Here is a 27,173-nt window from a genome sequence, read left to right as displayed (position 1 = left end):
CATAAATATAGAAAACATCCGTCCTGCCCCCTCAGTGTAGTAAATAGGAAGCCCCTCACCCCAGGAGCTCTGCACATAACTGAAGCCAGGTTGTGCTGTAGACTTCCTCATTTTCTCTATTGCCCTTCCAGTCCTCTTCTGTAGAGATTCATGAAGTGGACTGGATGGATGGGGTCTTCCAGAGGTGTGAGATTTGGCAGTTTTGGTGTCCTGGCTTAAGATACCGCAGGTGGGAGCGGTGATCCTGCCTCCTTGCTACACCAGGGAACGGTTATGGTGACGGGACCAAGTATAGAAAACATTTTCACTATGCCTGCATATGGCGGGTCCCTTAACTAGCAAAATTATTTTCGTGTGAATCTTTAAATGAATGTTCTCTAAGTTTTACAAACATCTAATGTAAGAAACTTTGCAAATGTTGTGGCCAGGGGTACACTATATATTAGTGATCAGTGCACTTTTGACATTTTTACAACACTCAGGTAAAACTGAAAAAAAACCCTCTCATTTGTAAATATACAGAGTCACATTTTCTAAAACATTTCTGGTAGCATGGGGAGTAGATTGCTGTGGGGTAGGGAGAGCCATGTCCTCTTTCGTATTAGACCCCTCATTTAGCAGAGCTATTAAACCATCAAAGCCAGACCCCTATGATTCTGGACGCAGCTGAACAACAGAATGATTTAATAATATTGTAGTTTTTTTTTCACCGTCTACAGCACAGGCATGCCTTTGGCAAATGTGCCATAATTTCCAAAATATAATGAACTTAGAAAAGTTCAAAAAAGGTTGTAAACAAAAATAACACCAAGTATAACGAAAAAAAATCAACACCGCAATTACGTGATAATACAAATATGAAATAGGGAAATAGGAAGAAATTCAACTTATTCATTGCGGGCCCAAAAAACTAAATAACTGAAATCCATTACAGGGCTATGCGATGAGAGTGCATTTCCTAGTAATTATTTTTATTATTTTTATTATTATTTTTATTATTATTATTATTATTATTATTATTATTATTATATTATTAGTAGTAGCAGTAGTATCATTATTATAATTATTAGTATTATTTCTTTATATAGTGACAGCATATATTTAAAATCGGAAACAATATTAAAACAAGACTGGGTAAAGACAGACAGTCAGACACGTAAGAGGGCCCTGCTCGTCAGCTTACAATATTTACTACTTTCCATGATTTACTTCAAAATAGAAAATACCTATTTTCAAGATTAAAGTTTCACACTCCTGGCTCACAAGGTAAAGACAAGTCAATTTAATGAAGAGAAATTATTGGAAATGTATTTGAAATATCTTTTTTAAGGCCTTAGAAGAAAGATCTTACTTGATTTGATAAGTGCTTAAAAACATGGGCGCGCAACGTGACCGGTATGCGAGTCTGCACATCCAATTCTACCTGAAAGCAGAACTCCAATCCTGGCACTGTATTTTCGCATACGTTGTGTGACTTCATAAAAAATGATCAAAGACAAGTGGGAGATATTCTTCTGATCTGAAAGTTCGAAACAACTGCAGGGATTTGCAATTGTTTGAGGACTGGAGAACGGCATGGTTACTCGGATTCCAAGGTGCCAGTGCGAGGGGGGCGAGATCCTTACCTTCTACTAAAGATGTCAGCAGCGTTACATTGGCCGCTTTCCTCCTGCCAGCAGGTAGATTTAGACCCAGCCTGTCCAACTTTTCTCTTAAGCAGCGACCACCATTTTTGGATTTCGCCCTGGGAAACGAGAAACAGCAGAATACGATTAAATATTTATTTTTAATGATAGGTAATTAAGACCTGAATTTGGCAAGGGCCAGGTGTATGGTAGAAATGTAGTTTCACGCAAAAACATTTTGTAATGATAAAAAGAAAGTAAAACAGTCAAATAAAACAATGAATAATAGACAATTAAGATTCCGCATAGATTGAACTTTAAATGGTGTACTTCAGGCCAAATTTCAACAAGGAAAATGTGCAAATTTCCACAGCAAAAGGCAGAATCGGTGAATATTAAGTAGAACGGTTTAAAAAAAAAATTCTCTCATCGCTATATCTCTGTATATATGTGTGAGCACTTTATTACTTCATTAAAAATGTCATTATTTAATTCAGCTATTGTTTCATTTCACTGGCTTATTAAATTCTATACCTTAAAATGTGGGCACATTTGGGCAGCACAGATGGTGTAATGGTTAGCATTACTGCCTTCCAGCACTGAGGTCATGGGTTCGATTCCCACCATGGCCCTAACTGTGCGGCGTTTGTATATTCTCCCTGTGCCTGCATGGGTTTCCCCCGGGTACTCTGGTTTCCCCCCACACTCCAAAAATATACTAGCAGGCTAATTGGCTCCCAACACAAATTAACCCTAGTGTGTATGTGTGTGCGCATGCTATAGGGAATATAGAGTGTAAGCCTCACTGATGTGAGTGGCCAAATATTCTCTGTAAAGCGCTGCGGAATATGTGTGCACTATATAAATAACTGGTAATAAATAAATAATAAATAAAATGACCCTGGTTTTGCATACAAGAAACCATTCAAAACAAGACAAGGTTCGTTTTAAGCTTTTAATGTTTTCCCCCTCCCATCAGCAATATGGCACTGTCAGCTCTGCAGAAAGCACCATGGAAATGGAAAAATTAAATCAAACCATGTGCTGGGTGTCGGGCAGGGGAGCATGGGTAGTGGCGTCTCTAGGGAGGTGATGGGAGTGCAGACTGCACCACGTGACACCATCCGAGGGGCGACACCAGAAATAGCAGAGCTATCACCAAGGAGTGGTGGTGGATGATGCATGTGTCATTTTCTCTGTGCCGGGAAAGGCTGGGGGCTGCCCAGCAGGTCTTTGAGCGCCTGCCAAGCCCTCAGCGTGACAACAACGGGGCACTCGAGTTGTGGGAAGTGGTGCACTAGGTGGTATCATCCCTAGTGACACCACTGACCACGCGGGACACTTGACTCAAGGACTCATGTGCACCACACACCCTGTGTCCATTATAGATATGTCACTGTGGATGGGATGCCTAACCCTCCCCCTAGTGCCTAACCCTAAACATAACCCTACCCCTAAACCCCACTACTTACCATCGAGATGGCGGCAGGTGGGTTGCCAGCGCCGGGATTCTGAAAAGTGTCGGGATTCCGGCGTTGGGATTCTGACTGCCGGCATCCCCGTTTTTGGGATAGTGAAAGTATCCCATGTCACTGTACAACCATAACACACAACACTGCATGGTATGTTCTGTATGCTGAGAATAATTCTTATTCTCGGTTTCTGTTTCTGTTTTGTACATTTGGAGTAATCCATGGCACTATTTCTCTTACTTTATGTGTCAGGTGCAATTCTCAATGTTCTGTACATCTAGGCAGCTCCACAACGCCACTTCTATACTACATTGTGTAGGATGTACAGTCAGGTACATAAATATTGGAACAGTGACAGAATTTTCATATTTTGGCCTCTATTCACCACCACAATGGCTTTGAAAGGAAATAAACAAGATGTGCTTTAACTGCAGACTTTCAGATTTAATTTGAGGGTAATTACATCCAAATCAGGTGAACGGTGTAGGAATTACAACGGTTTCTATATGTGCCTTCCACTTTTTAAGGGGCCAAAAGTAATGGGACTATCAACTCAAAAGCTATTTCATGGACAGGTGTGGGCTATTCCCTCATTATTTCATTATCAATTAAGCAGGTAAAAGGTCTGGAGTTGATTCTAGGTGTGACATTTGCATTTGGAATCAGTTGCTGTCGACTCTCAATATGAGATCCAAAGAGCTGTCACTATCAGTGAAGCAAGCCATCATTAGGCTGAAAAATCAAAACAAACCCATCAGAGAGATAGCAAAAACATTAGGTGTGGCCAAATCAACTGTTTGGAACAGTCTTAAAAAGAAAGAACGCACCGGAAAGCTCAGCAACACCAAAAAACCCGGAAGACCACGGAAAACAACTGTGGTGGATGACAGAAGAATTATTTCCCTGGTGAAGAAAATCCTCTTCACAACAGTTGGCCAAATCAAGAACACTCTCCAAGAGGTAGGTGTATATGTGTCAAAGTCAACAATCAAGAGAAGACTTCACAAGAGTGAATATAGAGGGTTCACCACAAGATGTAAACCATTTTTGAGCCTCAAAAACAGGAAGACCAGATTAGAGTTTGCCAAACAACATCTAAAAAAGCCATTACAGTTCTGGAACAACATCCTATGGACAGATGAGACAAAGATCAACTTGTACCAGAGTGATGGGAAGACAAGAGTATGGAGAAGGAAAGGAACTGCTCATGATCCAAAACATACCACCTCATCAGTGAAGCATGGTGGTGGTAGTGTCATGGCGTGGGCATGTATGGCTGCCAATGGAACTGGTTCCCTTGTATTTATTGATGATGTGACTTCTGACAAAAGCAGCAGAATGAATTCTGAAGTGTTTCGGGCAATATTATATGCTCATATTCAGTCAAATGCTTCAGAACTCATTGGGCGGCGCTTCACAGTGCAGATGGACAATGACCCGAAGCATACTGCAAAAGCAACCAAAGAGTTTTTAAAGGCTAAAAAGTGGAATGTTATGCAATGACCAGGTCAATCCCCTGACCTGAATCCGATTGAGCATGCATTTCACTTGATGAAGACAAAACTGAAGGGAAAATTCCCCAAGAACAAGCAGGAACTGAAGACATTTGCAGTAGAGGCCTGGCAGAGAATCACCAGGGATGAAACCCAGCGTCTGGTGATGTCTATGCATTCCAGACTTCAGGCTGTAATTGCCTGCAAAGGATTTGCAACAAAGTATTAAAAAGTGAAAGTTAGATTTAGGATTGTTTAGTTTGTCCCATTACTTTTGGCCCCTTAAAAAGTGGGAGGCACATATAGAAACCGTTGTAATTCCTACACCGTTCACCTGATTTGGATGTAATTACCCTCAAATTAAATCTGAAAGTCTGCAGTTAAAGCACATCTTGCTTGTTTAATTTCAAAGCCATTGTGGTGGTGAACAGAGGCCAAAATATGAAAATTCTGTCAATGTCCAAATTTTTATGTACCTGACTGTACATTCTGTATAGTGATGACTGACCATGTCATATTTTTGTGGAGCTTCGATTTATGGGGTAGTATTGAATTGAATTGAAAGTCTTTACTGTCCTTGACAACTAAATACATTTCCAGAACTCCCTCAGCCCAATACAGGAGAGTACAAACATCACAGTAGGCCTATATACACTTGTCTGGATTCTTTCTATACTTGATGGGAAAAAAAATGTTTTTAACCTTGATGTTTGTAATTTAATACATCTGAACCATCTTTTAGAAGGGAATAGATAAAACACAAGGTGGTTTGGATGATCACAATCTTTAACAATGATCTTGCCGTTCCTCAAGCTACTTTTATCGTAAATTTCCTCAATGGAAGTCAAATACCAATAACATATTCTGCTCATCGTGCAACCCCCTCTAAGGGGTAAATTTACTAAAGTGAAAGTTTTTAGAAGAGATGTTGCCTATAGCAACCAATCAGATTCTACTTAACATTTAACCAGCACCTTCTAGAAGATAATCGCTAGAATGATTGGTTGCTATGGGCAACATCTCTTCTAAAACTTACTTCTAAAAACTCTCACTTTTGTAAATTTACCCCTAAGAGCTTACAATCATCCTTACAGCTGTTTCTATACCATACTGAGATACAATATGTCAACACGCTTTCAATGACACAGTGATAAAAATTCATCAAGGTACTTGTCGATAAATTTTGTCCGCAGTTTCCTAAAGAAATACAGGCACCGTTGATGAGAACTGTTAAAATCAGTTGCCATTTCTACCTAGCAGTTATTTGGAGTTAATGGTTGTAAATTTGTCCTTACTCATCTTTTAAAATCGATAATTATCCATTTAGTGTTTTGGGGGATTTAGAACTAGATGGTTACCCTCAATCCATTCTAATCAGATGTTCAACTTCTCATCGCCATTAGTTATGAGATCCACTATTGTTGTAACATCGGCAAACTTAGCAATATAATTAGATATGGACAGGGGGACACAATCATAAGTAAAAACTTAAAATAAAATTGAATTTAAAATACGCCCCTGTGGGGCTACCAGCACTAATCCTAACAACAGCAGACATCTCACTTGTTGTGCCCTATTAGCTGAAAATCTAAGATCTAATTGCACATACTGTAAGCACATTAAATCTAAACTTACATAGTTTAACTACCAAAGTTGCTGGGAAAATGGTATTAAAGTCTCCAATTACATTCTAAAATAATGAGCACCAACAATATGTGTCCGTACAATCCTTATCGCAGTATAACCTATGGCTAACTGGTCCCATGGGTAAGAACAACATGCCACCAGCCAATCACTGTCCAAGCAGCTACACCATTTTTCCGCCGCAGAGACTGTGCGAACGTGTATTCACTCACTCTTTTCTATAGTAATCACTAGGAAGTGGACTGCGGTAGGCAGTTACTCAGGTCCGGAGGCCTATACATAGATGCTAGCTCTGTGGGTGTTTGAGCAGTATAGGAAGAAAGTAACGTGAGCACCTGCAACCATCTTAAAAAGTTGTCCCTGACCTTACCAGACGTCCCACCATACTCCCAGTAGAGAAGGCACTGGTGGGTCGTGCGGTGGGATAGTGGGTGTAACGTGTAAATCACGTAATATCGGTCCCAACTTCCCTGCTCGCTGCTGCAATTTGTGGCAATGGGCAGCGTGAGGGTTGGGTCGTGGTGACGCATTTCACTGAAATCCATGTCATCAAGCCCCCAGACCACCTACTTCACTAGGGAAGGTTAGTTTAGTTTCTTTGGAATCCCAGCAATTCAGGAGTCTCCCAGACATTCCAGGAGTGTAGGCAGCTGTAGTGTAACATGCAAGTTAAAGAAGTTTTGTGAATGTATTTAAAATATTAGAAAATATTGATCATATCCGGGGCCATCTTGGTGGTGTAGCACCTTGTGTTCAACAACAAGTTATTTCCATTCTTGAGAGCCCAATAGACCATAGAAAAATTAAACACATTCAACTTCTGAGAAGACTTTACCTTCGTAATATCCCCCCTAGGAGAGAGGCATTGAGGCATTCTGGAGGAGAGAGGCGTCGTTTCACCTCTGCTATAGTGACCTTGTACTTAGACGTGGAGCTCAGTAGAGAGAGCCGGCCAGGAACAGAACAGAACAGGTCTGTGGGGTTTACGACACAGGTGCCTCCTGAAAAGAAGCAAGATGACGTTTTACAAATGCACAAGCTACACAGGATGATAATTTGCTTATTAACTCAACCTAGGCAGGGGCAAACGTAGCATTTTTACAGGTGGGTTTCCACACACACACACACACATACTGTATATACTGTATATATGTCTATATATATAATACATACACACATACTAACAGCCAATATTTTACTTATGTAATACCTTATTTAGTAACGCTGCCCACAAAAGTCACCTGTTGCAGTCTGACATCTGATAAAACCGTCATAAAATATTACAGACGAGAAGTAGTTAGCAGATCAGCGGCCAGACTGCCGCCGGTCTAAATCCCAACAGGGTAAGCCCAACACGGGAGTTAAGATAGGCGTCGAAATGCCGACGCCTATCTTAATCCTGATGGTGGAATCCAGAAGGACGCCATCCCTAGCGAGGTAAGTCCGGGGCATCTTAGCTTCTAGCCGCGGAGGGGGGGAAGTGTTAGGTTTAGGCAGCGTAGCGGGGTTAGGTTGTTTTTGGGGGGAGGTTAGGGTTAGGCACCCCTAGGGGGGAGGGTTAGGGTTAGGCACTAAGGGGGGAGGGTTAGGTTTAGGCATGAAGGGGGGAGACTTAGGTTTAGGCACTAACGGGGAGGGTTAGGGTGCGGGGTGGGGAGGGTTAGGGTTAGGCTACAAGAAGGTATGGTTGGGAGAGTAGGGGAGAGGGGATACCGACCATCAGGATGCCGCTGTCAATATTTTTACAGGAGGCATCCCCATTCTATTACAGATGGCCAATGGCAAAAATAGAGACTGTTCCCAAAAGCCTGGACTATGACATTTCACTGATGTGTCATAAGCCACCACATAGCTACCAATCAGACATTTACTTTCATGAATCAAATTTGCACAAAACTGAAAGCTTATATCTGATTGGTTGCTTTAGATTACAGTTGTTTTATTCCATTTCACTTATAAAAAAAAATACAAAGTGCTAAAAAAATCAAAAAATATCCTACTGCTATAATGACATTTTAAATGCAACATAATTACACTAATACTATGGGCCGAATTGAGTTCAATGCGAAAATGAATAGCCCTGGGAGGGAGCTCACGCAGCTATTCAATACAACGCGCTGTGTGCCTTGTCGGGAATTGGTTAATTTAGGGCATGCCGGTTCTCGTGACTTAACCTGGGTGTTTAGGCGCGAGAACCGGCATTCTCTGACTAATGTGGCGGGCGTGCTTCTGTTAGCGCCACGCTAATCTGGCAAACAGCTACGCCCCCGGCACTTTTGTCGGATTTCTCCTCGCATCCCCAAGGGGGAGCGAAGAGAAATCCTTTAGCCGCCCAAACAGCGCGGTGTATTGAATAGCTGCGGGAGCTCACCCCTGTGGCTATTTAGCTTCGCATTGAATTGAATTCACAATATAGTCATCATGATAATACTTTTAGAATGTACAATTTAAGATGAACTGCTTAAGGTTTCTAGAAGTGAAGTCTAACAGTTCCCATACTGTAATAACCCTCTAATAATGGTGGAGAGGGCAAGTACCAGATCCGCATGATGTTAAGTCTCCCATTACCCTTGTAGTTTATTGGTTATTAAAATTGATAACTCAAATATTGTTCTATACTATAGCGCAAGATCAAATATACATGTAGTACTAATTCAACAACAGCCAAATAGCTTCTTGGAGAGGTGAAAAGTTCTGCCAGTCTATGCTGCTGTTCGATAGTTCAGCCAATGCTAAAGAGAGCAGATTGTAACGACTACAGGGAGGGGGGAAATTAGTATTTGATGGGATCTACTGTGTAAATGACCCTAGCTAGATAACTGTATATAATCAGCACACTTAAAGACAGGCAGCTTTACATAGCATTTGAGACTTAAGGTCAGATTTAATTAACCGCGGACAGCCGTGTTTTGGAGAAAAGCATTCGCAGGAGCGAACTTTTCTAAAAAAAATGCGTATCGTGCAATCCTATTGCTGAAGTTTCTGCATGTGCGAAAACTCCATAGACAAAAACCGGCGAACTGTAATCACAATCTCAGAGCAGGTGAAAAAATGTGCAAAACCCCTATTTTTGGCTAAAAATGTGGGGACTTGGTTCAGAACCCTTTGAACACCCCCCTCCCCCCTAATGACTAATTAGGCAAAAATTATTTTTAATTTAACTTAATTTCACCTTATAAATGACGTCATTTTTTGGGTTCAAAATGTAAAAAAGTTTTGGAAAATGGGTTTAAAGTAGTGGGTCAGGTATTTTGGGGGGCTGTTGGGATGGGACAGGTGTTTTAAACATTGCAGGTGGCTGCAGCAGATGTATTTGTAAAATTTTTAAAAGTGCACATTATAGATACAAAAATATACTTCCACCCATTTTAATGTACCCCCAATTTAACTGCAGCAATTATTTTCCTTGCATATAACAATCATTTAACACAATTTAAGAACCCCAAATACTTTTATTAGGTCCATTAATACACTTCTATATTGATTTCTTATGTCAGTTAGGCTCTTTATGGGGTACAGACTGATTTCCCCAAATGTGCCGTACTTTTCGCTGGTTTCACCATGCGCAGTTTTCGCATGAATGTGTTTTTGTGTCTTTTGTAATAGGATAGGGAGAAAAACGGGAGCATGCATAGACTAAAGACGCGAAAATATCGCACCGAAATACGCGACTTGTGCGAAAACTTCTCCAACGTTAAGTTTTCAGTTTTTTTGCGGCTAATTGAATCTAGCCCTCAATGGGGATCATTCTCAAAGAGGCACAACGGAAAGACACTTGGATGCAATTGTGTGACATGACCAAATACATTATTTAACGTCACCCATTGTAGTGCAATACTTAGTGGCAGTCTTAAGGTGCCCACACACATAGCGATATTTTACACGATCTGGCCGATTCCGACGAATCGTGATGACAGATCGTGTAAAATATGGCCAAATCGTGAGGAAATCGTGAGTCCTAACTCACGATCACGATGTGATGCGCGTCCCCGCTGGTCGCACATCGCATCGTCAGATCTGCCGTGCAGTAGGGCAGATCTGACAATCTGGGACAAAATGCACTGGGGAAAAAAAAGTTCAGAAGCGCGATAGATCTTATGCTTTTTACTCCAAATCGTGTGTAGGAGCTGCCCGGGAGCTGCCGGGGGAGAGTTCAGGGGAAATCGCACACATCGTGGGATCGTGTGCAGATCGGTATGTGTGTGGGCACCTTAAGGAAATTTAATTCAATCCTAACGGGATGAACCTAAGGCTTAAAAATATTATTATTTAGTAACTGAAGTTTCAAGTTAAAACTATTGTGAGATGTCAAACAATTCCTACCTATCAATGTGTGCAGTCGGCTTGATCTAATGAGTCTAGCTCATAGCTATGTTGCCAATTAAATGAATACGCTATAAGAACAGTAATGCACAATATGGACTCAAAACAGCAATGACGAATAACTAAGAACTAATAAAAATGACAATAAATGCATATAGAGCAACACAAATTACTACAGCTGCTTTCCGCTGGGTAATATAAAAGGGAAGATGTAGTGATTCCCCAATATTGTTGCTTGCCCGTCATTGTAGCCCAGTAGCCTCAAAGATCAGCATTCCCCATAGATGAGGGTGTAATCAGTACCACATACACATCATTACATTGTAGATAAGTGTTACTGTTTATCCTAATAATATCATATACATAAACACACACAAAACATCACTTTTACACTAAAACCAGCCTACAAATAATAACCTCAATGGTGACATTGATAATCACTCACATACATATAACTCATTCACGTTCTCTCTATCTCACAAATGTTGGTTTGGCGGATTCACCCCTTTCAGTGCCCTTTGTGATTGAACTTCACACACAAGTGCCCCGCAATAACCTAATCCTCTATTTATAAAGCACCAGCTAATTGTCCAGCGCTGTTCAATAACACGGGCAAGTTACAGATACATTAACTATAATTATATATCAAAACAGATGGCAACCCACACAAGATTACAATTTACAACCGTACTGTCGAAAACCTTGATAAACTACAGTATTTTAACCAAAGTAGCCCTTCGTAGTATTTGTCAGCCTCAGCAACTGCTGCACGTATTGGGGGACAATAACACTGAACTAGTACAAGCGTTGAACACACGGTTCCGATGTCCCTTATCAGATTATTCAGAACCCCCCCAACTAAACTCTAAAAATACTTTCCCCCTGAGTACACAATATCAACCGATGATAAATCTTAGCTTATAACCTAGGTACACATGATGCAATAATCGGTCCAATGAGCTGATTTTTGGCTGCACGGTCCAATAATCTCAGAGTGTGTAAGCAGCACCTCTGGCCGGTTATCATTACAAAAACCAGTCGGGTCAGATGATTGGATCTGACCTGCTGTATGACATTTCTCCTAAATGCTTAGCCGATATTGTGCACATAATTCATTTATCCTAGGACAAATAATCCTTTGGATCACAGCGATAAATAACTAGTGTTTGAACTTGCCATCGAATGTTCTCAAGATTGTTTAATCGTCCTGAAGAACATAACGTCAATCGGTTTGCGAGTGAAATCATTCAGATGTGTACCTAGCATTATGTGGGCCATATATCTAAGCGGAGATTGCCTGCTGCCGTTGAAATCCACCGATCGGTGGACTCCTATGATCGGCAATTTCTCGGGGGATCTGCATAATACCTGACTCGCCGATTCCAGTCTTTTTGGGTCAGAATTGGTAAATGGAGATTGTCCAACATATGAAATGTTGCCGTTCACCGGTTCCAGGCGTCAGCAGAATGGGGAATTGCCCCAATTACTTGCAGATGTCTGGCCAGCTTTACTCTATCTCCTCCTCAATGGCATACATTTCCCTACAGACATTTCTATACGCAGCGATATGCAATACACAAGGCACCCGGTCAGAAAATCTATCATACATGAAAATTCCTCAATTCGTAATTAACAGTGTTCAGGTGTATATCCACTACACGAGAGTGGAACGACTGTATGACTACCACATTATAATCGTTCAATCGTTCATCATCCTGTGCAGTGGATAATGTGTCCACATTGAACGATATGTCGCTCAGTGCAGGCAACCTCCCTCATCCATGAACCTGCACAACATGATGATATCGTCAAGTTGGACAGCAGGTTCGGACGATGACAAATGCCAACCACGACCAGCGGGAGCGCGCATCGCTGGTCATTGCGGCAAAATTACTGCAGATTAATGAACGACTGAACGATGACGATGTCGTAATCGTTCAATCGCTCATTTTTCTCGTGTAGTGGATACGCGCCTTTAGACGAGCTGTGAGCAAATAAACTTTTTGAGATATTAACGGGTAAAAAGGAGAGGTATGAGACTCCTAAAGGAAATAGTTATACGAAAACACAGCCGGATAAAAACAATATTTCTTGGCTGTGAACTTTTTAAATCATTTTTTAAATCGTTATCGTTCAGATCTGAAGAAAAATCTGACCGTGTATGCACAATAACATATCATTCCTTAATTAAATAAATAAATAAATAATAATTAGTTGTATCTTATGCAGAGCTAAATACTATTCTACTATAGCGTATCGCAACATGGGACTTTTCAGCTGCCAGAGTATTTCAGGTTAAAGTCAGGCCTCACAGGGTCTGCTGGGACCCTGTGGTTCCACAACTGCTCAAGTGCCACAGGTTGACTACATGTGTTCTAATACAGCACCTTTCCTCAACAAAAAAAAAGTCTATTCATAATGTGTGCAGCAGTAAAGTTAATATATCTATATTGCACACATTCCCTCGTAATGCACTTTGACGTGTGAAATTTAAATCAGCCGCAGTCGGTGTTTCTTTATCCTCCATCCTGCTTTGAGGCTGACTGTACACTATATATTTTTAATGTACATGAATGACAATTGCTCTATGAAATAAATCATGAACAAGCTCACAAAAGAATCCTGCTGGTAACAACAATCGAATCGCTGAAGGCTAAGTCTTAGCTGCAGCCTAACGCCGCCTGTATTCCTGCAGAAATATATTATTTACCATCACATCTATGGGAAAATGTGCTTACGCCTTCATATACTGCAGGATCTGCACTTTGTTACTCGAGCGAAGATAAAAATATTGTAACAAATGTATTTTCTAATGACAGTATTCTATACCAGTGATGCTAAACTTTCTGTAAAGTGCTGTAAATAATATTTGTAGAATTACTGAGTTGTGATGTCATTGTTACTAATTAGCGAGATCCGATGTCATGCGTTTAGCCCTTAATAAGATAATTTTTGTTGTAAGGACCAACACACCAACCAACTGTAAATTATTATGTATTATTCATATATAAATTTACCATGGACTGTTGCTACTTACATAAAAAAAACTGTGATCTTGTACCTATGTGCACTCAGGGAACACCTCTGACTTACACTGCCATATAATTAGAGAGAATATGGGAATGAATGATGTATAAGACTACTCTATATAGACAATGTTGAGGTTATTCTTAGTTTTAAGTGAGCATACAAATCCAGTAATAGATATTGTAGGAAAGTATCACACCTTTTACCACACACCAACATGCCCTGATTGCCAGCAAGGTTAATAGGCCAATACTGGGCCACGAGTATTATATCACTTATACAAAATGTAACAGTTGGGGCTTTAGACAGTGAAGTACATATACAAAACAGCTTAGTAGCTTGTACAAAGCAACTGACCAACCAGAAAATAAAAACTATAACAGCCTTGACATTCTGTCGATGTCAGTGCTTTATGTTGCTTTGTGATGATGATAATTATATATATAAATATTTTGTAAAGATATTTATAATCAATTTGTAATGCTATATATATATATATATATATATATATATATATATATATATATAAAAAAAAACAGGTAAAATGGTGGCACTCGGTGTCTTGATAATGCAAAAATACTCTTTATTCCAAATAATAATAAAGAGTATTTTTGCATTATCAAGATGCCAAGTGTCACCATTTTACCTGGTTTTTTGTGGGACATCACCCTATTGAGGGCACCGGTGCAAGTATTTGCTTCATGCCATGTACTGTATATAGGAGTGCCGGGGACTTTGTTGTGGATATATATATATATATATATATACATATATATATATATATACATGAATAAATATATATATATATATATATATATATATATATATATTGCATTACAATAATAATGATACTTATCCTATGACAGAGGCAAACTGGCTGCAATTATGACTCCCAATCAGTATATAAACCACTCTTACATAAAGGGGTACTACAACTACATGTCAGATCAGACAGCAGACAGCCCTACTCCTTAGCACATGATAAAATACATGGTTGTTAGTCACCTGCTGGAATGACTAAAGTGAGGATTATATCTCTCCACACTGTTCTATGTTCTCCAGGAAACTGTAAGGCGAGTGAAATACAGAGAACTGACTGAGCAAATGTATCACAGATAAGACACATGACACTACACTAGTCCCACAGTCCACTGAGCCACACTGCACTCACATACTGTATGTACTTTACTGATTGGGGAAGAGCCACTATGGCACCATATTTACAACTACTGTAACTGGAACATTGCAAACATTTCCAACCTAAACTGGTCACATATATATGTACTTAAATCTAGTGCAATCTGTAAATACCGTACATATATATGATCATTTCCACCTTATCAGGGTACAGCTTCTGCAAATTAAATGTAATTAAGGGAAGATGCAACATAATAATACAAAATAAAGGACGTTAAGTGGTTAATCAATACTGAAATGCTTCTTTGGAAAAGACCATGGCAGTCATTGAAGTTTGGTACATAGGGATGCAGGCTCATTGCATCCAGTAAACAGTCATTTGCAAGCAACCTATTTCCAGAGTCTACTAACAAAGTCCAAGGAGTCAACTATGAAATACTTTCCTATACTGTATTCCTCTATGCCTACCCTGTATTCCCCTATACAGTACCTACCCTGTTTTCCTCTATCCTTACCCCGTATTCCCCTATGCCTACCCTGTGTACCCTATATACCTATACTGACTCTTGCACACCCCGTAAGACAACTGCAACACAAAACAATATATAGTAGATGCACAAGGCAGCGACTACTGATGGACAAGAAGCGTGTCAACAGCCGTGCGTCATCAGGGCGCAGCGCCAGGGCGCATCCAGGGCGCACCCAGCTGGTCCACAGAAGCTGAAGCTCCATCATCCATTCATGGCCAGGAAAGTGAGGGCAGGAGCCCCGGCCTCCGCTGATGAGTGGCAGACACTCACCTACTGATGCAGGCCTGGAAAGAGGGTTTTAATCAAATAGGATCTGACGCCTCCATCCAGGAGGAAACGCCTCGCCATTGGCACGTCAGTCACCTCTAAGCGATTTGACAATCTCAAGATCTTTTAAAACGAAAAAAAAAAAAAAGAGTTCAGATCATATTAATTCCCCAAAAATGTTTTTGATTCAAAGTAGTTTGTATTTTATGTTGCCAAGGGCAAACGAGGAAGAGATGAAATCTCTATGCCGGCAGTCTTGTCCTCCCTTCATGGCCTAGAGGCGATAGTAGTATTTAAGCTTTCTGAAATATGCCTGGGGCGTCCAGGCTCCATGATCACAAAGAGAAACGCGAATCCCTGTTTTATTTTATTTTGGAGTCCGCCAATGCAGATTTCATCAGACTGCAACAGGTCAAAGTGTCACCAGATTATTATTTTTTTTACTTTGTTTCCTAATATTCAGGAACCCCCCCCCCCCCCCCTCCACTTTACCCTCTTATATGAAGATGCATCAGACATTTTTGCTTTTTTTTTTTATTATTTAATCAAACAATTCTTCACGGTGATCTTTTATTTTTAAGATAAGCATCAGTTACCAAAAAAAAAAAAAAGTAGATTTTTTTTAATGATTAATAAATAAATAATAATAAAAAAAGAACAGATTTGACGGCTCCTGTAAATAGCATCCCGGTTTCTTCAGTAATTTCTTTTTGAAACCAGATATCTGAATATTCAACTGAGGCAAAAGGGGCTCTACTCTGTATGAACAACATTAATATGATCTCTGCAGAGTTTGGTACTCTGAAATATTAGCATATCAAAGTCTATGCCCCCAGGCTGGAGGAGGCATCGATACACAAGAAGCAGGCAGGGTAAAGATTATTGGTTGTGATGGGGAGAGAGTGTAGGATCTGCAGGATAGGATTCTGCACAGCATTAACTGGAAGTGATAGGAGGGGGGATAGGGGGCGGGGGGGGGTCTATGCGTCAATTCAGCTGCAAATATTCTCCCTAGCCCCTCTGATGTTGGGCACTGTGGCATGCTGCAGATGGGTGCTTCATTATGCCCCCAACACTACAAATATTCATCTGCAAAAACTCCATCTGAAAGGTTTTTGGGATATTAAAGAGTCAAAGATCAAACTTGAGCTTGATGTCACTTATATCAACAGAACCAGACTGCGCGGGCCATCTATTAATCTTTCCCATGTTATATTAATGCCACTTCCCTCTCTGAGTCTTGGCTCAGTCCATTAGGTCACTGGAGAACAGACAAAGGGGTAAAACATACGTTATTTTATACATGGAAAAATATTATTTCCCCCTAGCTATAACCACTCTGGTAAGCAAAAGGTTCATAGGACATGCTATAAAGTGATATATCGCTGGTGTAACATACTACAACTAATAATAAAAGCATATTATAACAGGCAGTAAGGAAATGTGTACTCCGGGAACCATGTAATGGAATATGGTATACAGATAGGCTGGGACATCTTTATGCGAAGGGTGCATGGGTTTTATTTGTGGGTTTATCGTTAGAAAGTCGCAGAGCCCTGTTTTGACTCAGTTCACACCAGGTGAGTGTACTGTAGGTAGCCGGGCAGCGTTACGTGGGCTACTCATGAAGATTTATGAATGGACAGTACTAGTTTACTGCAGGAATAGCACAGGTGCGTGTGTGAGCTACCGGTTTATCCAGGTATTTAATCATTATTGCAAGTAAGCTATATAGTTAGCTATATAGAGATATATAATAATTATAGATATTCACTTATTATTGCAAGATGGATATATAGATATACACTAATTATTACAAGATGGATAAATAGATATACACTAATTATTGCAATATGGATGTAGCTATATAGAGATATATAATAATTATAGATATTCACTTATTATTGCAAGATGGATATACAGATATACACTAATTATTACAAGATGGATATATAGATACACACTAATTATTGCAAGATTGATATCTAAATATACACTAATTATTGCAAGATGGATATATTAATATACACTAATTATTACAAGATGGATATATAGATATACACCAATTATTGCAAGATGGATATATAAATATACACTAATTATTACAAGATGGATATATAGATATACACCAATTATTGCAAGATGGATATATAAATATACACTATTGCAAGATGGATATATTAATATACACTAGTTATTACAAGATGGATATATAGATATACACTAATTATTACAAGATGGATATATAGATATACACCAATTATTGCAAGATGGATATATAAATATACACTAATTATTACAAGATGGATATATAGATATACACCAATTATCGCAAGATGGATATATAAATATACACTATTGCAAGATGGATATATTAATATACACTAGTTATTACAAGATGGATATATCAATATACACCAATTATTGTAAGATGGATATATAAATATACTCTAATTATTGCAATATGGATGTATAAATATACAATAATTATTGCAATATGGGTGTATAAATATACACTAATTATTGCAATATGGGTGTATAAATATACAATAATTATTGCAATATGGGTGTATAAATATACAATAATTATTGCAAGTTGGATATATACAATAAATGTGTATCCATTGTGTGTGTGCAGGCGATATAATGCATAGCGATGGCGGGAGCTGTCCTTTCAGCACCACACGCTGCGATTCCCGGCCAAACACTGCGGCTCGGAGCGGGGATCGGCGCTATCAGACAGCGGCACCAATGCTGCAATCCAACCGGGGTGATATTACCTCTTACTGTGTGTATTGTGTGTGTGCGTGTATGTATGTATATAAGCACATACGTCTCACTCTCATACTCTGCATGTATGTGTTCGTTTTGGCTTGTATATGGAATCATTATTATAGTATTATTAATTTTATATTCTAAAGTATTACACATTTGTAACACACGATATAATGAGTCATATATTGCAAAGTGCAATTCATTGCAATTATAAGTGAGAAATTATATCACTGCATTGTCCCATATACAGAGAGAGCGACCCTCATTATATACACGTACACATGTACTTATAGACTGTGTGCGTCTGCATTTGTGTGTGTGTGTCTATATATAAAATGTGTGTGTGTGTATATATGTACGTTTGTGTATGTATGTGTGTGTGTTATATAAGTGTGTGTAGATTTATTCGAGTGTGTGTGGTGTGTGTGTACATGGATAAATAGAAAGGATGGTATTTATGGATAATTAGATAAAGTTAAAGGATGATATTTCTGGATAATTGGAAAGGAAGATATTTCTGGATAAATAAAGAGGATGATATTTCTTGATAAATGGAAAGGAAGATATTTCTGGATAAATAAAGAGGATGATATTTCTTGATAAATGGAAAGGAAGATATTTCTTGATAAATGGAAAGGATGATATTTCTGGATAAATAGAAAGGATGATATTTCTGGATTAATTTAAAGGAGGGTATTTCTGGATAAATAGAAAGGATGATATTTCTGGATAAACAGAGAGTATGCTATTTCTGGATAAATAGTAAGGATGATATTTCTTGATAAATGGAAAGGATGATATTTCTAGATAAATGGAAAGGAGGATATTTCAGGATAAATGGGAATGATGACATTTCTGGATAAATAGAAGTATTATATTTCTGGATAAATATAAAGGAGGACACTTCTAAATTAATGGAAGATTGGTATTTGTGGATAAATACAAAAGGATAATATTTCTGGAAAATAAAAAATTATATTTCTGAATAAATATAAACAATAATAGTTCTGGATAAATGGTAATGCTGATATTTCTGATTAAATAGAAAGGATGATATTTCTGGATAAATGGAAAGAATGATATTTCTGGATAAATGGAAAGGATGATATTTCTGGATAATTGGAAAGGATGATGTATCTGGATAAATGGAAAGTATGGAATTTCTGGATAAATAGATAGAATGCTATTTCTGGATAAATAGACATAATTCTATTTCTGGATACATAGAAAGCATGGAATTTTTAGAAAAGTATAAAGGGTGAAATTTCTGGAAACATAGAAAGGATGATATTTCTGGACAGATTGTTTCTCAGCCTCAGATCATTCAGGAGATGCTAGTGGGTAACAGGTCTCCCTGTTGCACTTAAACCTCCCGTCTAGACGGTGTCTGAGAGCCACCAGGAGGGATAGTACAGAGCACACAGACTGACGGTGGGAGGGGGACTGCTCCCTACATGTGTAACGCAGGGGGTACTACTCATCTGAGGAGTCCCTACACCTGTCAGCTCATATAATGAATCCTTTATATACAGCAGACATGGCAAGCACTGGCAGAATAAAGCAGTATATTGCAATATATTGCAATTTCTAACAGTATATTGCAGTATACAACAATATATAGCAGTATATAGTGGTATATAGAGGTATTTTGCAAACATAGCAGTATATTGCAGTATAGCATAGTATATTGCAGTATAGAACTGTTTATATCAGTTTATTGCAGGATAGAACAGAAAATTGCAGTATACAACAGTATATTGCAGTATATAGTAGTATATTGCAGTATATAGCAATATATTGCAGTTTATAACAGTAAATTGCAGTATATAGCAGTTTATAGTGGTATATAGTACTATTTTGCAATATATAGCAGTATATTGCAGTATATAGTAGTATACTGCAATACAGAGCAGTATATAGCAGGGTGAGAATGTAATATTCAGAGATCACTCTGTATAAGGTATCAAATGCAGCAGACACAAGAAAAGGTAAAATAATGCATAAATCCTGAGAGTACTGTATATAAGATTTGGGCACCTATGACTCCAATACACTACTTGTTACACATGCTGAGACTTGTAGTGTCACAAAAACTGTAAAGCATAATTTTCCTCCTCCTGCAATGTACCGAGCTAGGGAATAAGGTACTATGGAAACGGCATGGTACAATGTATCTTTACCAGCACCCAGCTAAAGTAAAATGCCAGGAATAAGGGTTTTTCCATTACAAAGTATAAATTCAGACCCTCCAATCCCCCCCCATTATATAATTTATCAGATTATATTAGAATGATATAAACACAGAAACAAGATGATGCTCAGTGTCATTACCTCTTCTTATCACCCCTCCTTGGCTGTTCAGCACTAATCCACACTGGGCCTCCACCGATCCCTGGTAATATAGAATAGATTAGTACCGGCCCTATAACCAAGATACTGGAGGCGTTTATTAATTATTATTATTATTATTATTATTATTATTATTATTATTATTATTATTATTATTATCAATAATAATAATAATAATAATAATAATAATAATAATAATAATGACAAATATATATGTGCAAGTATGAAATGACACACAGCTTGCAATATATATATATATATATATATATATACATATACATATATATGACAATATCTATGTATATATATATGCGTATAATATATAATAAATTATATATATATATATATATATATATATACACGCACACACATTTTTATATTGTGTGCACGCATACAATTGTTATATATTAAAAAAAAACATGCACAAAGTACTGAACATATTGAGGGAGAATATATTAACAAAAATAAATAAATTTACATTTTGCTAACAATACGGATTACTGAGAGAATCTTTCATGCCTATAATCTGCTATATTTCATGTTGAGGCCTCAGGAGCAGTAAGAAAAGGACGGGGTGTAGAGGAAATGTTGGGATAAGGCAGCCAGGTCATGTTCCCCTTTACAGTCTGCCCCCCCTCAGTGTTAGGCCCCCTCACAGGAGCACACGTTCGGGTTCTGCCTTAAAGTGATTATGGAGCGCTGTATAAATTACCCCGGTGATGGGGAAAGGTGTGACAGGGGCTTTTGTTGCCCGTGGAAAATCTTTTTAAGGGACTGAAAGATGCGTCTCGCAGCCCCGGGACTGTGTGCATCTGTTCCGTGGGCTTAAACACCCTGCAAACATATTATCCCACCCAGGGAACTCTATTTACATCTCTGCCATGTATTATCCCGGACTGGTGGAGGAAAGAACATTATGTGGAAAAAAAACGCAGCAAATTAATATATATATATATATATATATATATATATATATATATTTACATATATATATAAAAGACAATATGTTATAATCTATATTAAATATATAAATATATTAGCGCAACTGTTCTGCAAAGACGCAGCATGAATTTACAAACGGACGAAAATAGTTATGCTGCAGGCCTGTATATAATAATTACTAGTGCCATTATTATTTACAGGCCTGCAAAAAATATAAAAAAAATTAGATTAATATTATTATTATTATTATTATTATTAATAATAATAATGCTACAATAAAAAAATATTATTAAAAATAATAATGATAATTGCGTGTACGTGTGTGAAATATATATATATTCACATTAAATGCTTATTTTTAATATTCTAAAGAAAACGTATCAGCGAAATTAAATATATTTTATATTTATTATATATTATGATATATAATATTGCCGTGAGAGATAACAGCTGGCCGATGTTATTCCTCCCCTGACTTGTTAGTGTGTCACCAGCTTTATGATTCGGGAACCTGTTTGGTCGGATGACATTGCATAAATGACTAGTTGAATGGCTTTAAGTCGCAAATTGGATAAACTACGGTGCTCTTTTGCTGGGGAATTAGCCTTTGTCTCCCCCTTGCAAACGTACTAATCCCTCTTTAGAAAGAGCCTGTGCTGGGTGACTGGCGATGGAGAGAGCAGCAGACTGGCGCGGTATATATACTGTATATAGGGAAAGAGCTGGGAAGGGTTACCCGCTTCATGCCCCCTGTGCCAGGGACAGGACAATGAGTTACTCAGTTAAACAAGGAAAGTCGGGATTAGTTGAAGGCCTTGTACACAGGCACCTAATGCACGTGCGGCTCCCCCTGCGCCCTGCACCCCTCACAGCCTCACACTGCTTGTGTCATTTCACCTCTTGTGTGTAACAAATATAACATTTACAATGCTCAAAGGTGTACATAGAATAGACCGAAGAAAAATCCAGATTTGTTCAAATAAAAATAAAAGATTTTAAAAAATAAATATATATATATATATAATATATATGCTGTATATATAAATATATATATAACATATTAAAATGAACCGTTGAAAAAGTCTTATATACATATTTTATTCTACAGGTTCTTTACCAATGTAGAATTACAACATATGTGTTTATAAATATATATATATATATACATATGCATGTATATATATATTACACATTATTCGCAATATATATATATATATATATATATCTTCTGACCTATTTATATAATGGTTTTATATAATACAGTGCGTTTTCGAATTTCTGCTTTACAAAAACAATCTATGTTATATATATGTTCGACAAATCAGGTATATCATATATATTACATAGACATATATGTGTATGTATGTATGTATACTGTATATATATATATATATATATATATATATTACTGTATATATATATATATATATATATATACATGTGTTTATATATAGATACTGTATATATTAACATAATTTATTAATTCCCAAATGTAGGATGTTTTTATCATATAGGTGGTTGTATTTGTTTTTTTTTGTTTTTTTATTTGTGTCCTAGAGACCTGATTCCCAGCCACGCCCAATAAACAGGGGGTTTGCTATTTTGGACAGACTTGATGGTAGTATGAGAAATCTGTTTGTTTTTTTTTGTTTGTTTTCTTTCTTTTGTCGTTTTATATCGTTTTCATTTATTTTGTGTTACCTGGAAATCGTCGCCTCCAGCGCCTGCGAGACCCAAGCTGGAGCCCGGCAGGAGCCTTTGGTCTGGGTGCATGCCATACTGAGATCCATGGCTCATGAGAGACAGGTCGTGCCGCCTGTAGGCATCTAAGCACCCAAAGTCCCTCCTCTGATCGTCCAAACACGAGGACTTGAGCGCCCGGGCGTTGTGGAGGTTGATAAAGTCTGTGGGTTCCCCATGGTGGATCTGCTGGTAGTATTGCTGGGAATGGTGCAGGGAGTTTAGGGAATAGGCGTCTGGGTTGACTGCCGGGTGGCTGTGCTGGAACTCGTAGTGGAAAGACTGGTGGTGGAGAGGGGTGTACTGGTGGTTCGTGGAGAAATAGGGGGACGCAAACTCCGTGCCGGTGGTGGAGTAAGCCAGTGGTGATGTGGAGGAATAGGCGACACTAGAGTTGGCCACAGACTCCAGACATCCAAGTTGCATCAAACGGTAACTGTTTGATCCATCATGACGTATCTGGAAGGAAGGGAGAGAAATAGATAGTAAAAAAAAAAAAAAAAAATAGGTTTGTCATTTAAAATCGCATGTACCGACAACAGAACTGTATCCAGAACTCGCTCTGCGCTCAGTTACTCTCATAACAGGACAGTTATAGCGCAAGAGCCACAACCGGTGCGCAATGGTGCACAGGAGCGCAGCGCACAGCTCCAATTACGCACCGTACAGTATAACAGGCAACAACACCCTTAATCCCAGGGTATAAAAAAAGCAGAATCGCACAATATATCTCCACCAAATAAACACACACACACACACACACACACATACACATCCACACCCAGTCTCCCCCACACAAGTCTCTCTGTCTGTCTGTCAGAGCTTCTGATGTTGCAGTTGATCACTGGCGTTATATCGTTGCCCCCCTAATGCTATGGCTCTTTATAAGGGATTATTATTTTTTTCCCCCTCCTTTTTCGTTATAACAACTGTTGTATCGCAGAATGCCATTCCAGGCGACAGATGTCATAACGAATTCCCTTCCTTCTCTCCTGTAAGTTTTGGAGAGGCACATAATAATTCACTGTAACGGTGGCATTTGGATTAGGGTGTAGGGTGGGGGGGTGGGGGGTGATGAGAGAAAGAGAATAAAAAACATAACTAGGAAATAAAAGAGACGAAATATACCTCGGAATCGTGGACAAGTCCTGGGAATGAAGTTGACATGTTTGCCTGTTGTTTTTTTTTTTTTTTTCTCTTTATATATATAGAAAGCAAAACCGCTTCTCCTGTAGGCAACAAATCCTCCCGTAGGTCCGAAAGTGTCTTTTCCCAAATAAATACAGAGGGCTTGCAGTGCAACCGATAAACCTTCCTTCACCTCCTCTCCTTAAAAATCTGCAGGAAAAAAATTTCCCCACTGCTGAAAACCAGCTCCCTGGATCAGATTTTGTACTTGCTGGATAATTCTTTAGCTGATGTCGTAGGTCCCTTGGCAATATAGAAGTTTTGAAAATTAGGCATCAGCAGTGTGAGATGGGAGGACAATAGATACAAGAGCTTCATCCCAAGAGACAAGGAATAAATATTGTATCTTCCCCTAATAAGGAACTGTGGGATCTTTCCACATTTTATTTTATTTTTTATTTTTTTTTATCTAATCGTATGGATTTTACTTAACCTGGAAAAAGGGCTCTAACGTTGCTATTTTATTCTGATTGTGTCAATTCTTTTTTCCGCTGTTTTTTTTTTTTTATTATTGGTGTGTGAAGATGCCAAACTGCCACCAAAATTTCACATTATAATTTTTTTATTATTAAATAAAAATAAACGAACACTGCGTAAAAGATAAAATAAAATCTATAAATATCAATTGTAAATTAAAAAAAATAGCAATCATATTTTTTTTCCTTTTTCTTCTTTTTAAAAAAAATATTTTGAAAACCAATAAAGCTCTGCAAAACCAGCGCTTTATTTTTTTTATTTTTTTTTAATCATTTTGCGGTCCTCCTTGCAAATGGATACATTTTACGCTAGAAATCAGTTCTGCGATTGGAAATAAAATGCAATAAGATTCCTTATCAGTACTGGGGGCTAAAACAAGAGCTGATGCCTTCTAGCATAGATCCCATTGCAACGTATTTATCAATGTGGAGACATTAGCATCCCATGATGTACAGTGGATGTGCTGAAAATTGCTACACGTGTTCTAAGCCTGACATTAAGCAAACAGGTTGTATTGACAAATTGAAGTATACAGGAGGATTTTAAAGTGTGAACAAATAGACTGGCAGTGCAGCTAGGCTTGGACGTATGGCTCTGAGATAACAGGCAAGTGTGTAGACACAGCCGGGAGACACAAAAGAGAATCAAACTAGTTTTTAATTGGGAGTTAATATGGTCTTGGTTTCAAGTATTAAAAATGAGGAAGGTGTCTTAATAAGTGGCCTCAGGCAAACAAAAACAGGGTCAGCATTGGTGCGGGGCTGGCACAGCCCTTTCTAGTTTGGAATCTGTCACTCAGACCCCTTCATCTATAGACTAATGGACAAAGGCACACGCCTAACACCCAGGCACATTGTGTAAAGTAGAGTAAGTATATTTCACCAGCTAGCACTATCTACATGTTATTAGCAGCCTCATCAGGGCAATGTGCTCCATTTCACTTAATGAAATAAAGCAGGAGAAGGAGGAGGAAGGCAGGGCACATTGCATTGGGGGGTGGGGGGTCGTCTCAGGCATCTTCCATGGCTAAAGATAATATATGGAAGGGAAATGCACTGAACTAAATATACAGGAAGGATGGATGGGGCTTCCTTTTGTAGGGATAACGCCTCAGATGGGTTATTAAACACCCGTCCTGGGCGCATTGGTATGCAACCAAAATCTCATCCTCCAAACGCTGGGTTAGGAATCTTCAAGGTGGAAACTAATTGCCAAAGTTGTCTAATGCACATATAACCATCACAATAGATGTACTACTAATATGTTTTATTTGTGTGTATGTAAATATATATATATATATATATATATATATATATATATATATATGAAATGTTAAGTGAACGCTGTGCTGCGATATACATAGTACTGTATGCTTCACATTGAACACAGACGCCTAATGAGAAAGGTGCAGGGTCTCAGACTATAAGTACACTGAAGGCTATGGCGTTGGTGTGTAGATAGTGGGCGGTGGATGATGTCCTGGTGCAGATGATGGCAGCATACACATAGCGTACAGTATATAGTGCCAGGATGTAACAGGCTGCTCCTGCATCCACACACTCCCCTCCAGGGTTACAGCTATGTCCTATGGCCACAGAAAGCCTGATCACATTATCAGCTGTTGTGTAGTTACGGGGTATAGATGGGGACATCTGTTATAGCTGTCTGAGAAAAGCTACTCTGACATTTTACCACTATCTGGGTGTTTTGCCTCAAACCAGGCGTGTAATGCAATGTCACCCTTCCTATGTCACCCTTCCTATGTCACCCTTCCTAAAGCAATGTCACACAACCTATGTCACCCATCCTAATGCAATGTCACCCTTCCTATGTCACCCTTCCTAATGCAATGTCCCTCTCCCTATGTCACCCTTCCTATTAAAATGTCACCCTCCTAATGCAATGTCACCCTTCCTATGTCACCCTTCCTAATGCAATGTCACCCTTCCTATTGCAATGTCACACAACCTATGTCACCCTTCCTATGTCACCCTTCCTAATGCAATGTCACCCTTCCTATTGCAATGTCACACAACCTATGTCACCCTTCCTAATGCAATGTCACACAACCTATGTCACCCTTCCTAATGCAATGTCACACAACCTATGTCACCCTTCCTAATGCAATGTCACCCTTCCTAATGCAATGTCCCTCTCCCTATGTCACCCTTCCTAATGCAATGT

General features: G+C 38.6%; 1 protein-coding gene across 1 annotated transcript in view; it reads right to left on the bottom strand.

The window, feature by feature from the left end:
• Positions 1-24,544, bottom strand: part of TFAP2D (transcription factor AP-2 delta) — a 29,774-nt gene extending 5,230 nt beyond the window's left edge. Inside the window, exons 1-5 of the mRNA XM_088467323.1 lie at positions 24,453-24,544; positions 23,286-23,783; positions 20,625-20,685; positions 7,070-7,235; positions 1,626-1,744 (exon numbers count right to left, since the gene is read on the bottom strand). Coding sequence (XP_088323449.1) covers positions 1,626-1,744; positions 7,070-7,235; positions 20,625-20,685; positions 23,286-23,783; positions 24,453-24,491 — 883 coding nt within the window. The 5' untranslated portion in view covers positions 24,492-24,544. The remainder of the gene's footprint in view (positions 1-1,625; positions 1,745-7,069; positions 7,236-20,624; positions 20,686-23,285; positions 23,784-24,452) is intronic.
• Between the last annotated feature and the right edge of the window lie 2,629 nt (positions 24,545-27,173).

This window comes from Taudactylus pleione, unplaced genomic scaffold, assembly GCF_031769625.1.
Source record: "Taudactylus pleione unplaced genomic scaffold, aTauple2 ptg000070l, whole genome shotgun sequence".
NCBI lineage: Eukaryota > Metazoa > Chordata > Amphibia > Anura > Myobatrachidae > Taudactylus > Taudactylus pleione.
This window is presented reverse-complemented; position numbering and strand designations above follow the sequence as displayed.